Raw genomic sequence first — 12,516 nt, forward strand, 5'->3', positions numbered from 1 at the left:
TCGGTAATTCCAGTCTCTGAAAGGTCGAACAAAACTCAACCTTAAAATAACTTTTAAAAAAAATAAGAATGTCACAAACTCTATGATTTATTTTGCTCATTAAATATAAGTAAACACAAATTACCAGAGGTGGACACTTCCGATAGAAGTTCCGGTATTCGATGTTCTGATAGTATCTGACTAAGAAAAGCATATGTAAATTTTTCATAAATAAATTTAAATTTTTTTTTTTTTTTTTTTGTGAACTATCTGATTTTTATTTGAACTATCAAACTGTCGGGATCGATTATCGGCGAATTGCAATTATTGAACATTTATAGAATGAATGATTTTTAATGATAATTTTTAATTTTTTTTTTTAATATATGCAACTTTAACTTAAAAAATTGAAAGAAAATCAGAAAAATATCCTTTTTTTTTATTTATTATTAAAATTATCGTGCGGTGCGGGTATCGTTTTTCTAAATAAAGAATATTGCCCTTTGAAAGTATGACATCTTCTTAACGCCCGAAAGCTAGTATATATATGCACATTTAGAAACAATTTTACTCATATGAAAAGTTAAGAGAATCTTTGTTAAGCGCATTTTAATAAAAGAAAAGTTATTTATGTTTTTACAGACTCTAATCCTGTCGGAACTTCGACTATTCTTGTTCTTCTATTTTTTGAATACTATCAAAAAATCCCACCTAAAGTTAACTCATGTTCATTAAACTCTCTTGCAAAAACTAAATATTGTTAATCAAGTAGAATTAGGTTAAAAGCAACGAAACAAATATGATCATCGCAATCAAAATTTGCAATTACAAATTTGAAAATTAAAAATCGAAACTCTCAAAGATAAGCCTATTACAACTTGGTAATTTAATGCAGATAAATTCCAGTCATAAACTAAACGAATATAGCAAATGAAAAGAGACCACAGTGACATAATAAAAATGATAATAGCAACAACACGATTACATAGGTCGACTACCCGTCGAAAATCGACTTTTTTGTTACCGCCTTATCAGCAAACCAAGATGGCGATGTATATTAATAACTTCATGTTCAAATTTTATATGCACTTGTTTCATGCGTACTTTTATGTCAATAAATCCCTTCTTTAAAAATGACCTCCTCCCACCTCTAGAACTTTCAGGAAATATCTCCATTAGCATTAACCCTAATACCTTTAATCTTTAAATTAAGCGTTAGAATAGAAAAAATAATAACAAAATTAACTAAATAAAATCTATTGAAAATCAAAGAAATTATTGCAATTTAATACCCTTTCCGTCATCTTTCTTCGTTTGATAAAGAAAATATGTCCAACCCCAAAGACATAGGTCTGTGAGTCACCATTTCCCCTCCACAGTTTATAGCTCACCATTTAGGAAATTGAAATAAAGTGAAAACCAACCAATAAAATTAAAAAATACCAAAACTAAGCTATATAAGCTACTCAATTCATTCAAAACACTATGTAGTCAATAACTTAGATTAAAGCAAATATATAAATGGGAAAGGATAAAAAAAAAAAAAAATGAACTAGCTCACAGTAAATAAAAAAACATAATTTTAAAAGCAGGGAAGAAAAATATCAGGCAACTGCAAAAATAACAACAGCCACTTTTGAAAAAATAAATCTTGCAGATTTCTCGAGGTGAAATCGCTATCCAGGGTGCTACTTGGACTCTGGGCTTTGCTTTTTATCTACTCAATACTTTACTACACGTCTTTTGGATCTTCCAAATAGAATCGAAAATTCCCAGCAAGAGATTTTTTTTCCTAAAGTAAAGTAAGATACGTCGTTCAAATAAAGTCATAATCTTGAAATGTCTTAGACAAGTTTTGACCTTTTGGTCTTTCAAGTTTTTTCTGTGCAGCTGTCAACAGGGTTCTTTTGATTCTCTTGAAACACTTGACTCTCAAGTTTGTAGGGTTACTATAGGTCCGTATAATTATAATTTAGTTTATAATCCAGCAGCAAACAAGTTGACATGTGAAAAAATGTCGAGGAATGTAAAATCCAAATTATTTTCTAAGAATCACAAAAAATTTAGAAAATGGTTTTTATGAAATTTTTAAAAGTTGTAAAAATATAAGCACTTTTACTATATAAATCTGAACTTATATTCATCTTTGTTTTGTTAAAGTAAAATTATGGAATTAATCATATAAAGGCAACACCTGGAAAGCCATGGCATTACAAAATAGATTATGCTGGTTTATTTCTAGTAAATGCAGCCAAGACCATTTAAGTTTTTTAAAATTGAAGTCTTCTACATCACAACTTTCATTTAACTTACAAAAACGATTTGCAGGCCATTCAAAGTGGTCAAACATCAAGTTCAAAAAGATGCATATTGATAATGCAAGAGCAAAAGTGTTTGGAAAGCTTTCAATGGAAATTATACAAGCTGTCAGAGGTAAGCTGTTTGACTTATTTTTCACACATCTAAAACGTTTATGATCTGTAAATTATCTAAATATTGTAATTTAACCCAATTAATCTTTGCTATTTTGCAACTTTAACTAATTGCTTTATAGATAATGTGCATATCTAAATTGTCAATTACCTAGTTGTTATAAACAATTAAAATAATAAATATCAATATCATCATTACAATCACAATTACAATCACAATTACAATCACAATGACAATCACAGTTACAATCACAATTACAATCACAATTACAATCACAATTACAATCACAATTACAATTACAATCACAAGGTTGAAATGATGATATTGATATTTAGCATTTTAATTGTTTACATCACAGAAAATGGTCCAGACACAAAGTTTAATCCTAAGTTACTTCAACTTATATCAAAAGCTAAAGCATCTTATATGCCGAAAGAAAAAATTGATGCATCAATCAAAAATGCTTTAAGAGTGAGTTTTTTTTTCTTCATTGTTAAAATAGAGAAAAGTGTTGTACCTAGAATATAATGTACCTTATTATAATAGGAAATATCATCCTATACCTAAAGTTGTAATTTAATCCATTTGTAATTTGTATTTAGCATAATAATTTAACAACAAAATAATAATCATGTGGCCTAATATTATGTGATGAAGAAGTAACATTTTTTATTATACTATAATCTAACTTTTAAACTAGTAAGTTAAGAGCACCTTGATAAATAATCTAATAAAAATCATAACTGTTGAAAGATAAATGGTAAGATTTATGCTTATTTGATTTTCTTTTTTTATATTTAATTGTTATGTATAAAACTTTAATATGCTGTGTAATTTTACATCAATTGAAATCAAATGGTAAAAGGTTCATATTTCTTTTTTAACTAAACTTTAAGTATTGTACTTTTAAACTTGTCTACATCATTTTTAGTTAATTTTACCTTTAACTTCATATTTTATTTTTAACAAAAAAAATCTTTTTTGTTAAGAATAAAACATGAAGTAAAATGTAAAATGTCTGTTAGATGAGAAAAAGCAACAAAAATGGGTTTTTGTACAACATTTTCCCCTGCATTTTTATCTTTATTTAGTGGTATAAGTATATTTCATTTTCTTAGTAATTAATTTTAAAAAGAAAAAAAGTTAATTAGAAAGTAGTTAATTTGAAGATTATTAAAAATTGACATAACTTATTCATATTACTGTTGCATTTAAATGTTTAGACAAAGGTGTAAATAGAGGTATGTATAAATACTTACATTTTTGAACGTATTGGAATTTAGGAAACAGAAGAAAAACGCATCAGTTTTATGTTACAAGCCCGAGGGCCTGGAAAATGTGGGTTAATTATTGATCTTCTAACTCCAAATGCTCTTCGAAGCAAAAATGAAATTAGAAGTATTCTCAAGAAAAATGAGTATACTGAAATTATATTATTTGTTTTTTATAAATTTTTTTTTTAAATACTGTGTAAATTTTGCTAATTGAAAGAACTCATTTAAGGCATCCATAAATTGGCTGACTTAATTTTCAGTAAAATAATTTCAGTTACTGAGTTAAACGAAAAATTAAAGTCTAAAAGGTTTTTAGTTGTCTTAAATCCCATTATTTCATTTTCAGTTTTCACTTTAAAACCATCTATAGTTGGTTTATGCACAGGGCTACTCATCAGTTACATTGCTTATCTAACCATATTTGCTCATCTAACAAAAAACTATAAAGGCAGATTTTCTTGATATTTATTTTATATAAAGGCCCCTATAATTGAGAGGCCACTTTCTTTTGACAAAATTTTGATGCAGACACATTGTATAGTTTACTATAATATATTTCTGTTTTAAATTCTTAAATTTCAGTTCTACCTTCATTGAAGATGGCTCTGTTGCTTTTATGTTTGAAAGAAAAGGTAAAGAACATCCTTTTAATAGCTATAATATTTACAGATATGTTAATATAAAAGTAATATTTATAAATAGTTTTAGTAAATACACATTTATAAATCATATTAAAGTAATTTAATACAGTTTTTATTCTATAAAGCTTAACTTTCTGATTTACATTATAATTTTCCAATATTGAATTTTTAAGAAAAAATCGAGTCAGGTTTACAGCATTATAAGGTAAATGTACCAGTAATTGACCTCTTAAGAGAAAAAATTCCATATTACTGCCATATCTTTAAGATTGTTTGCCAATTACATAGTCCTGATAGTTCTAACAACTTACCATACTATCTTCTAGTATACTGTTTAGCAATATTTTACAAAGTACTTCATGTTTTGATAGCTACTTTTTTTAAGCATGATTTTATGTTAGTAATTGACCGTATAAAAGATTTTTTTTTTTCAGTATTTGACCGTCCTTTGCTTTAGTAGTTGATCATATGTTCAGTTAAGGAAAAATGAAAGCAGTGATAATATTTTTATTTTATTTCAATGAATATAACATTGCAAAGACATTTTGAATATTTTTGAAGCGATGCAACACAAATACAACATTAAAAATGAAATGATTAATAAGCGTTCATTTCTGGTATGAGGTATGAACCATGTCGAGAACAAAAGTTTGGATGGTGGATTTTCTTTTGTATTTTTTGATTTTTTGCCTACTTTTCTTTTCCTTTTTTTTCCTCTCTTTCTCTTCCATTTTCTCTTCTCTCTTTCTTTCCCTTTCAGCTGCTCTTTCTTGATTCAGCCTTTCAATTCCATTCTTCTTGTCCATTTTCTTTTGGAAATACACTTGGCCAAGCTCCTCAGACACTATAGTGGGTATTCTTTCTTTTGGCCTTTTCTTCTGTGGCTTTTTCTTGCCAACAGGAAGATAGATTTTTTAAATGGAGATGGTATGTTTGACTGCCCTGCATTTGTGATATCTTCATTGCCTTCATCTATGGGAGACAGTACATGTGATGGTCCTGCGATTGTGGTATCTTTATTGCCTTCAAATATGGGAGACAACACATTCAATGGTCCTGCAATGTCCTCACCCTCTTCAAAAGGGGTGCTGTCATTTAAAGCTGTTTGTTTAGATTTAGTGTTAAGTCTTTTAATTTTTAACTCAGTTTTCTTCCACAACAGGAAAAGTGATGTGTCAGAAGGGTCACCTTCCTAATCAACTGTAGATTGCTCAAATAATTCCAATTTGTCTTTCCCCATAATCTCACTCAAGAATTGGAATCCCTGCTTAACATATTTCAAACGTGAATGTAAGTCATTATTCTGCATAGCATTCTGCACAGCAATGTCATTTTTATGTTCTGCAACCTTAGGTACGATTGGATCCCAGGGTTAAAGTCCACACTTGCAGAAGCTGTTGGCCAGCACAGAATGAGTAACATGCTTATCCACTACTTCTTTCAGCAGTTTAGCAAAATCTTTTTTCTTCAAGATGGCGTCATCTAAGTGATTGCTGCGCCACTCATGACCATGTTGCTTCCAATTTTCTTTTAATGTGCAAAACACTGCAACATCCATAGGCTTTAGAATGTGCGTAGCATTAGCATATAAAGCCACCAAAATAATCCCATTTTGGTTGCAGAACTGACTTCTCTGTAGACTTAAATGGGAAACATGTCCATCAACAAATAAAGTAACAGGAAGCGTTATATTATTTCCTTTAAGTCAAGGATGAAAAAAGTTTACTAAGAATTCCAAAGAAAGTTCCGTCTGCATCCAACTGGAATCACCTTTTCCAAGTGCCAAATTGAAAGGAAAATTACAGTTACAGGGAACCCTGCTTCTACCATTTTTAGAACCCAGGTAGCAAATACTGTTTCCTCTTCCTAGCTTAGGATGGTTTGAGGTCCCATTTTTCTTTTCAGGGGTGACTTGCCTTCTACTTTATATTTAGAGTAATTCTTGGTACACCATATTTTTTAGCTGCTGTCCAGACTGGTGTATTATTAATTCTTACATCTTGGATGGCTTCCTTCATCGCCTTCTCTGAGTAACTCCAAAATTAGCCTTTTATGGCAGGCATAATGAATCTAAAACAATACCAAAAAAAATGGTTTCAGAAGTTGACACACCCTTGTTTTAGTATTTGACCACCTGGTCATCTCTTAGATAAACCTAACTTTTAATGTTAAGAGTACAAAAAACAGTGTAGTTTGCTATAAAAACATGAAACATGCATATTAAAATGAATTAAGATAAACAAAGGAATTACTGAGTAATTGACCACCCTGGTCGATTACTAAATTTTTTAAATTTTCTGATCCAATATTTGACCACCCTCATAACTGACTACAGATGGTCTGTAAACAGACGATAAATAACTTTTAATTAGTATCAAACATACCTATTTCAAAATATAATCATTTATTATTAAAATAATTGTACTTATCTTTTAAAATTAAACTTATTTGTGACATTTCCTTAGAAAATTGCAGAAGAAAACTTAAAAAATTAGACAAGAGCGTAACACATTCACATTGATATTCAGCCAGCCTTTTTCAAAGCTGCCAAATAATTGCCGCATTTAGGTGGGTTCAGCCAAATGGCAGGAGAGTATTTTCCTGCTGTTTTTAAAATCATTTTACCAGAGTAGGGCTTATTTTAAAAATTTTCCTTTTAAATGGTCAACTACTGGCACATGGTCAATTACTACCTCATTTACCTTATATCTATTTTTTTTTTTTATATCTATTTTTTTTTTTTTTTTTTCTGTTTTAGGAGTTGTTACTGTGCAGGAAACAGCCATGAATGATTTGTCTGTAAAGGATAAGGTTTGTTATATCATGATATAATTTGGTTAGTCTGTCATTTTTTTAAAGCTCTGTAATTCTCAACAGGGTGTGTGTGGGGTGGGTGGTGGTTTGTTTAATTGTAATACTGAACATTATCATGCTTATTTGTAAACAGACACAAATTTTTTTGCTCAGATTAAATTTCAATAGAGAAAGAATAAATTTTCACAATTTATAAGTTTCCATGTTTTTCTTAGTAATTTTAAATTTTGATTTACTTATATGGGCCCAGAGGAGGCTATTAAGATAGCTGATCATTAAAAGTGAATTTTTTTTCTTCTGAAAAGCCTATTTGATAACCTTTTTAATAACATATTTACATTTAATTGAAAAAAATAAAAAGTAGCAAAAAATATTAAGATAATTCTTTAAAAACTTTACAACAAATTTGATGAAATTAACTCAAAATTGAACTTGAAAGGTGCTTATGATGGCATACTGGTCATGTTTTCAAAAATATTGATTTTTTACTCTGGTAGAGTTGTGACAAATTTTCAATTGGTTGGTTGTTTAAACAATACACATTTGAAAAGTGCTGTCAGCCAATGCTGTGCATGCTTTTATGAAATCTGGGATCCCTTCAAGGATAAGATCTTGTATACGAAAGTTGTTTTCCTATAGCAACTCCTAAAACTGAATTAAAAAGGACACAAAAAGGTGGAAAATAAATACCACACTGGATATCCTAGAATAAAAGACAAACCAAAAGAAAAAGATAATAAGGGAAAGGAAAATATTGTTAGAAAACCAAAAAGAAAGATGTTAAAGAAAAACACTGCAATGAGGAGAATAAAGCAAAGTTTAATGATTTCCTTCTGATGTTGTGTTTTGAGTTTATGCTAAGTTTCCCGGGTCCGTTCGATGAATTCTACATCACTTTATATAACCATCTAGCATTTTGTTAATAGGCTGAGGAGTTGGCAATATTAGTTGGTGCAGAGAGCGTTGAGTTCAATGTGGTTAATAACCTCAGTGTTGTACAGGTATGTTCTTCTTTTACTAGTGTTATAAATATTTTTCGATTGGATTTATTTTGTAGCATTTTTTTTTCTTGCAGTTTATCTGTGACCCATTAGAATTTATTAATGTTGAACGAACTATGGCTGCAATGTGCCCTGATATTTCTATTATATCGGCTGACGTGCAATATATAGCTAAAACATTAATCGATCTTTCGGAAGAGCATGTTAAACAGAGTGACCATGTCATTGAAGCTGTGTCAGATCATCCAGATGTACTCACGGTATACGACAACATAATTGGTTATCCAAGCACGACTATAAAAAGAAACGACCAATATCTAAATGGATGATAAAATGGTTGCGTATTTCTGCTTGACATCAAACAATAAAATATCTTGTATTTAATTACCTCCTTTTTTTATCCTGTTAAAATTTTAATGATTTTTGTCTTTTTTTATTGGTCGATCCACTTTGAAATTAAGTTTTTGACTCCACTTACAATTTTAAACAGTATTGCGTGTCCAATTAAAGCTATTTAAAAAAAACGAAATAAAATTCTTTCTAAACCGTATTCTCTAGTACTGTTGATGGCTTATCAATTCAACCTCAAATTTTAATGCGGGATTATTAGGGAAGCAGGCATAACTTTTCGGACTCACTGAAACGTACTAAAACGTGCAGGGTTATAAATTTAACTCCAAACCTCTTTGTCGTTTCATTTACAGAATTTTCTTGGTATAACTTTTTTACATTTGGTTAAGGTGAAAACTCAAAATTCGTCAACCAAAACGAGAAAGTCATGTTTCTTATCGGATTGTTAAATATTAGTAGATTATACTCAGTGATTCTATTTAAGAATTTTTATCTAGTTATGTATAGTTCAAAAATATTGTTCGTTAAACAATATTTGGGGCTTGCATAAGAAAAGTAATTCGTTTCTTGAATTGTGATTGGTGAAAACTTAAAAAGCTTAATGTTGCCGTAAAATCCAGACCAGAATTTTTTTAAAACTTAAATTGGATACAAAACTTAGCAATAAACATGAGGCCAATGTCACCCATCACGCTTGTTGGGTGACTTGCATCTAGTATTTATACTTATTAAATTTGTTAAAAAAGATATATCCTTAACAAGAAGACTGATCTATAAAAAATATTTAGGGTAGACTTTTTCAAAAGGCCTTACTTCTTCAGGAGATGGTAAAAGTAAAGGGTTAGGAGTGGGACCTGGTATTTCATTTAAGTCTGGAAAATTTTCTTACTTTGAAGTAGACAGAGGCAATCAATTTATTGAGATTTGTTTGTTTGGAAGTGTTGTAATCTGCAGTGAAGAAATCAACATCAGGATCTGGTCTATCTGATGTATACGACAGCAAAAAGTCACTATCTGAAAAAGTATCTCTGTTAAATGGATAAACTTCCGATACTTGGAAGCCACTCATTATGTTTCTTGGAGTAATAGGATTAGGAAGTGCTGTTCTTACTATACCAGATACATTATATATAGTCATCGGTTGTTTGTTTACGGTTATCCACGCATCACACGCTAAGTTAACAAAATTTTTAAAAGGACCATAAACACTTCTACCCAACGGTTGTAGCTAACGGCTACAGTGTGCTGGAAAGGATAAAAGCGTGATCCCTTTTTCTTTGAAAAAATCAAGAACTAGTGCATCAAGATGAGAGCTGTGGTTGTCAATCAAAACTAGATAAGGACGATTGTTTGAGCAACGTGTGTGAGTGGCAAAATGTTTGATATATTTACAGTTGTGGACAAAATAATAGTAGTGGCTAGTAAAACAATGATTTGTGATAATAATTTTATGTAAATTTAAATATAAATTAATAAATTTAGGCATAACAGTAATACAAACACTGAATTATGAAATGGGAGTATAAAATGTTGGTAACACTGTTCAAATTACTTTAGGGAAGTCCCGAATTTTACATACGAACATATCTAGATATGTAGGTCAAAATAACATATCTGTTGTTTCCTATCAATTTATTTATATTAGCTTTTGTTTATTTGGTTTTAGTAAGACTAATTAAAGGTAAGGTTAATTTTAGTGTTAATTTAATGAAATATATAAAATAATCGTATAAATTTATTTTATAAATAGAAATTATGGGTCGTGCAAAGCATTGTAGTGCAGAAAAGAGACAACTAATTTTTAAATTAAAACAAGAAGGGAAAACATACAAACTTATTCAAGAGTCATTAAGTTGTTCTCCTATGATGATTAGAAATGCTCTAAAATGGAAAAATGTAGGCGAAACAAGGGGCCGAAAACAAAAAACGACTGAACATGAAGACAGATTGATAAAACATGCTGGTTTTGCCGATCCTTTTGTAACTTCCCGCCATGTTAAAGAATATTTAAATTTAAACGTTTCTTCGAGAACAGTACGTAGACGGCTAGTACAAAGTAAGTTAGTCGCCAGAAGCCCAAGAAAAGTTGAAAACGCATGCAGATTGGCCTGTTTCAAAATGGCGTAATATTTTGTGGTCTGATGAAAGCAAAATTTTTTTATCTGGGTCAAGTGGACGCAGGATGTATGTAAGGAGGCCACCTAACTCTGCATAGAAACCGCAATAATCCATAAAAACTGTAAAACATGGCGGAGCAAAAAAAAATATTTGGGGTTGTTTTTCTTATTATGGCGTAGGGCCAATCTATAAAATTGATGGTATTATGGACCAAGACATATACCTTCAAACATTACAAAAATACCATGTTGCCCTATGCAGAAGAAGATATGCCCTTTAGATGGTTTTATATGCAGGACAACGATCTAAAGCATACCAGTCGCAGGGTATAAAGGTGGTTCATCGAGAATAGGGTTGCAGTTATGGATTGGCCTGCACAGTCACCGGATCTCAATCCAATAGAAAACCTTTAGACGGATGTAAAAGAGGCAGTTTATAGCCAAAAACCAAAAAATCAGCAGGAGTTATGGAAAGTTGTCCAGAATGCTTGGAACAACATTCCTTTAGAACGTTGTCAAAATTTGATTAACTCAATGCCGAATAGATGCAAAGCTGTGATAAAAAACCGGGGGCATGCAATTAAATATTAGTTTTTTATTATTGTTTAACTAAATTTATATAATTTTTTTGTTAATAAAGTAAATTATTTGCAATATAACATTAAATAAGTTAATACTACTATTATCATGTCCAACCTGTTTTTTATACTTATATAATTATTATAAATAAAAGCAAAAATTTAAAACTTTCTACTAATTATTTTATAATCTCACACCTATTTAATTAATAATCCAGTATTACAATTTCATTTTCAGTAACTGTTTAAAGATAAAAATAATAATTCGTTAATTTTCATCACACTACTATTATTTTGTCCATAACTGTAAAAAGATTTTTCTCTATCATCCAGCCTGAGGAATGAGCTGATCCATCACATCCTATTGGTCCATCACAAATAAAGTGGGACTTAAAGTTAACTCTCGGAAAGATAAAATATGGGGGCACACTATTGCCAATCGCATTAACCGCCAAATCTATAGCCACTAATGCTCCTCTTTCAGCAGATGTTACTCGACCTATCTGGGGAAAACCTCTGCAAGTGACGATATGGTCTGGTTGTTGCACAGTTTTGATTCCGATCTCATTAATACTCCATATGTCTGCAGGGATCACTTTCAACTTAGTCAAAGCATTACTTAAGTTGTCAAAAAACAATTTAACATTATGGTGATTAAAGCTAGTGCAGCGGCCTAAACTTGTTGCTTGAGGAGAACGAATAGAAAGTTTTGGATGCCTCTTCAAGAATCCTGCAAACCAATCACACCCTGCAATTTGTAACTTTGTCCATGATTGGGGAATTTTTCTGCTGCAGGCAAGAGCATATGTATAAAAAAGCGTCTGACCTCCTTAGGAGAAAGACCATAGTATATGTAATATAGAGTTAATAGTTATTATTTTTCATTACCTAGACTAATTCTTCCCTAACATTCTAAAGCTGGTTTGTAACTGATGCGTGTTGAAACTTAAAATTAGGTACTATATTGCATATTTACTTTTTTTAATGTGTAATATTTACTTATTAATATTACATATTTACATGTTTAACTTTTTTAATACTACAAAAACAAATTTACTTACTGCTATTACATTTTTACATAAATTTACATATTCCTTACATAGTATGAAACTCTAACAAAATTACTAAATACCTATTTGATTTATTTGGCTTAATTCTTATCTAATATGTTTGGCTTAATTCTTATCTAATATGTTTGGCTTCATTCTTATTCAATATGTTTTGAAACTGGCTGAAAAATCTCAATAAAATTAGCGTCTCAATAAAAACTTTCTATCACTAGCACTTTCTTCCATCACTAACAATTTAAAATGAATTAAAAATGTGCA

At 30.2% G+C, this 12,516-nt stretch overlaps 1 protein-coding gene and 1 pseudogene across 1 annotated transcript; one reads left to right on the forward strand and one right to left on the reverse strand.

The window, feature by feature from the left end:
• Positions 1-2,115: 2,115 nt before the first annotated feature.
• On the forward strand, positions 2,116-8,562 carry LOC145189708 (uncharacterized). Its single transcript, XM_090090663.1, has 7 exons — positions 2,116-2,412; positions 2,771-2,883; positions 3,696-3,829; positions 4,269-4,318; positions 7,086-7,138; positions 8,068-8,142; positions 8,217-8,562. The coding sequence occupies exons 1-7, from the start codon at positions 2,184-2,186 to the stop codon at positions 8,469-8,471; spliced, it is 909 nt and encodes a 302-aa protein (XP_089946789.1). The 5' UTR covers positions 2,116-2,183; the 3' UTR covers positions 8,472-8,562.
• Positions 8,563-9,264: 702 nt separating this feature from the next.
• LOC149887157 (uncharacterized) overlaps positions 9,265-12,516 on the reverse strand; it is a 563,485-nt pseudogene continuing 560,233 nt past the window's right edge.

The sequence above is a fragment of the Hydra viridissima genome, unplaced genomic scaffold, assembly GCF_058129835.1.
Source record: "Hydra viridissima isolate aposymbiotic clone 2 unplaced genomic scaffold, HvirCarnegie_v1 scaffold_6, whole genome shotgun sequence".
NCBI classification, from domain to species: domain Eukaryota; kingdom Metazoa; phylum Cnidaria; class Hydrozoa; order Anthoathecata; family Hydridae; genus Hydra; species Hydra viridissima.